Source organism: Grammomys surdaster, unplaced genomic scaffold, assembly GCF_004785775.1.
Source record: "Grammomys surdaster isolate TR1022 unplaced genomic scaffold, NIH_TR_1.0 117574, whole genome shotgun sequence".
NCBI lineage: Eukaryota > Metazoa > Chordata > Mammalia > Rodentia > Muridae > Grammomys > Grammomys surdaster.
The window spans coordinates 1-3,900 of NW_021614269.1; the positions used below are offsets into that span (position 1 = coordinate 1).

General features: G+C 61.2%; 1 protein-coding gene across 1 annotated transcript; it reads left to right on the forward strand.

Moving 5' to 3' along the window:
* The first annotated feature begins 769 nt into the window (after positions 1-769).
* Positions 770-1,684, forward strand: Dio3 (iodothyronine deiodinase 3). Its single transcript, XM_028784201.1, has one exon. It carries the CDS (start codon positions 770-772, stop codon positions 1,682-1,684), a length of 915 nt encoding a protein of 304 aa, XP_028640034.1.
* The last annotated feature ends 2,216 nt before the right edge of the window (positions 1,685-3,900 follow it).

The following is a 3,900-nucleotide window of genomic DNA, read 5'->3' on the forward strand; positions in this document are numbered from 1 at the left end:
GGAGCGGCGCGCGGCAAGCTCGGGCAGCGGCGGGGGGCGCGGAGCGCGGTGTGCGTGGCGGGGCGGTGCGGGGGGCGGCCGTGTGCGAGGCGCGAGTGTGAGCGCGCGCGGGAGGCGGGCGGACGGGCTGCGGCAGTCGAGCGGCGCCCGCGGGCGAGCGGGGAAGGCGGCGGGAACCCAAAGTTGCCTCCTCGCGGGCCCGCGTCCCCGGCGGGGCTGCAGCCGGGGGCCGGCCGAGCGGTGACCGCAGACCTGGCCTCCCGCGGTACCTGGGCAGCGACCCCGCACGAGCGGCGGCAGCGTGGGCGGCGTTGGCGGCGGCGGCGCGCGGGAAGCGAACCGGAGCTCCGGCGCGGCGCTGCGGCCGCCGGGGAACTCAGCTCAGGTGCGCGGCGAGGAGGGCGCGGGCTGGGACCCGCCCGCTGGGACCTAGAGGTGCGAGGCGCTTGCGCGGGCTACACCATTGCCACCACGGACTGCCTGGCCCTGAGATCGGGCTCCTAGTCCCTGGTCACAGAGGCTCCAGGGTCCCCCGCCCCTGAGAGCTGGCTGCGGGGCTCAGGCCCGCCCCTGCCAGCCCCGGGACGCACCGCTCCACCCTCAACCACCCTACGCCCGCCCTCGACCCAAGATTTCTGGGGCATTGGCCGCGCCTCTGGGTGATCCCTCCGGGCTCAAGTTGCAAGGGGGCGGGCCCCGGTCGGAGGTGGAGTCTCCCGCCAATTCAAGCTTTGACTATAAATTGAGCTCCCTGAGCACCGAGGACCAGATGCCTCGCCAGGCCGCCTCGAGGTTGGTGGTCGGAGAAGGTGAAGGGCCCCCGGGGGCTTCGGGGCCGGCGGCCACCATGCTCCGCTCCCTGCTGCTTCACTCTCTGAGGCTCTGCGCCCAGACCGCCTCGTGCCTCGTGCTGTTCCCGCGCTTCCTAGGCACGGCCTTCATGCTCTGGCTTTTAGATTTCTTGTGCATCCGCAAGCATTTCCTGCGCCGTCGCCATCCTGACCACCCCGAGCCCGAAGTAGAACTCAACAGTGAAGGCGATGAGCTGCCCCCTGATGACCCGCCCATCTGCGTATCGGACGACAACCGTCTGTGCACCCTGGCCTCTCTCAAGGCCGTGTGGCATGGCCAGAAGTTGGATTTCTTCAAGCAGGCCCATGAGGGTGGCCCAGCGCCTAACTCGGAGGTCGTCCGGCCTGATGGCTTCCAGAGCCAACGCATCCTCGACTATGCACAAGGGAACCGCCCGTTGGTGCTCAACTTTGGCAGCTGTACCTGACCACCGTTCATGGCGCGGATGAGCGCCTTCCAGCGCCTGGTCACCAAGTACCAGCGCGACGTTGACTTCCTTATCATCTACATCGAGGAAGCCCACCCATCCGACGGCTGGGTCACCACAGATTCACCCTATGTCATCCCCCAGCACCGCAGCCTGGAGGACCGTGTCAGCGCAGCAAGAGTACTTCAACAAGGCGCACCTGGCTGTGCTCTGGTCCTAGACACTATGGCCAACTCCAGCAGTTCCGCATATGGTGCCTATTTTGAGCGCCTCTACGTCATTCAGAGCGGCACCATCATGTACCAGGGAGGCCGTGGCCCCGACGGTTACCAGGTGTCTGAGTTGCGCACTTGGTTGGAGCGCTACGATGAGCAGTTGCATGGTACTAGGCCACGTCGATTCTAAATAACCAAGGGACAAGTGACTGAATTGGTGGGCCGGGTCTTCCGAAGCCCACGTGCAAATGCTCCAAAGGAAGTCAAAGGTTGTCTGGGGTTCCCATGACACAGATGAGCACAGCCACAGAACTCAGGCTGAGTCTGGCTAACTTTAAGACTCTCTATAGTGACTCCCTTTTGTACCTTTTTGGCTTGCTCTCAGGAGCATTGCTGTGGCTCGAACTGGCAGCTTTGTCCCTGCTGGAGTTTACCTGCTGGACTTCCTGACACCTGTTCCCTAGCGCTGCTTCAGCAAAGCGCGATTGTCCCCAGCATCTCACAGCTAGGACTTGTTGGCCACGCCCGCGCGCTCCCTGAGCGCAGCTGGGTTCCAGCAGTGCCTCAGGCTCTAGCTAGTTGCCTGGCACCCACCTGTCGAGCGCAGGGAGTCCTGCTGCTTTTGTGTTTATTTCTTATCCCTGGATTGGGGGAGGGGCTCGAGATAGGGAAAGGGTGGGCAGGGTAATTTCCCCGCCTAGCTTTGGGTGCGCTGGAGCCCTGGCTGCTGATGACGAACCGCCTCTAACTGGGCTTGACCACGGGTCGGCTCTGAATTGCAGAGGGGCTCGAAACAGCGCCTAAAGTTAAGAGGGGAAGAATCCTCTAGGTTCCACGGAGAACCGTCGAAAACGGGGTGGAAGAGGGACATGGTAAGGGGTGGGCTTCAGGACCAAAGGAAGTGGCTTGGGGAATTGGCGAAAGTTCGCAAGTCCCCAAGAGGAAGGCTAGAACTCTTTGGAAAAGGGATTAGTTCGAAGACAAGGAGATGAGGAAGAGCCTGGGAGTCCTAGGCAGAAAGAGCGGGTTGTGGGGCGGGGTGGAGACCAGTCAGTGAATGTTGTGTTGGAAACATTCCTTGTGTATAAACTTTTAAGCTACAATAATAAAGACTTGAAGGGAAGTTGCTCTGATTGCCTTTGGTCCGTTTATTTTCTCGTGTCTTTGAAAACCAAAAAGAATTAAACACAAATTTCTCCCTTGCATCCCCATAGTGACTCTAGGGGAAAGCGGGGCGGGGAAAGAGTCCAAGCCCTGCAGCGGGGGCGTGGGGGGTGGGGAGATGGATGGAAGGGGAAGGGAGTTTCTTCCCTGGGATGGCAGATGCACTTACACGTGCCACACCTGGGCAGAGGACTTCAGGCCAGAAGAAGACCCAAGATGCAGAGACCCATAAGGAGATTGGTGAAGCAAGGGGTCCTTATTTGCTATGGTGTGCGCGCACACGTACACGTGCGCGCACACACACACACGGGGGGGGGGGGGGAGAGAAACAGACAGACACAGACAAACAGACTGACAGGGACAGAGACAGTGGGACAACTACAGCACCGTCTAACTTCTCTCAGCTTTGGGTGGTTCAGGGAGAAGAGTGCTGTGTAGGGCGAGACCCTGGACCTCCAAGCTTGTCCCTTGGGTTGCCACTGCGCCCCTGGCCCTGCCCTCGGTGGCAGTGACGCACCTGCGGAATTGTCTCCTACCATTCCTCCAGGTTGCTGGGAGGTACGACCAGAAAGGCTCATAGGGCACAGTATCTCCATTACTCAGGCACGGCTCCCACAGCTGGGTGAGGGGATGCTTGGGCTGTGCCCGTGCCCGGGACACCCATCCTCCCGCTTACCAAGCCTCAGCTAAACCTCACTGCCGCCCACCCCTCGCCCTGCTAAGGGGTGGGAAGCAGAGAAGAAGAGGAGGAATATGAGAAAGATGGGGGTGGAGGAGGGTGGGAAGGGAGGTCGCGCGGCGCCTGGCACCCATCCCTGAGCAGCGGTGGCCCTGAGCTCTCGCGCTAAGCTCGCCCTAGATCTTTCCCCATACAGCTTTGGGAGTGAGTTGAAGGAAGCTCCCAGAATACAAGAGATCAGCGCGCCCCGCACCTCTCTTTGCTGGTGATATTTTAGCAGAAAAAGTGAGATGAACAGAGAAAGGGGCCTAAGGCCAGAGTTGAGGCCCCGAATGAAGTTAACAATGAACCCAGGGCAGTCAGATCGCGGGGGGGGGGGGGGGCGCTGAAGGACATGTGGCACACATCTTGGGACATAGTGCGTGGATGAGTAGGGACATGACCGGATAGATGGAAGACAGGTCCTAGCCAGCTCGTCCCCTGGTTCCACAGGCACCTCCCCCTCCTCCCCCTCCCCCTCGCTCCTCCTTGAAAACCCTTGGAACTGACACCCTAACATCGGT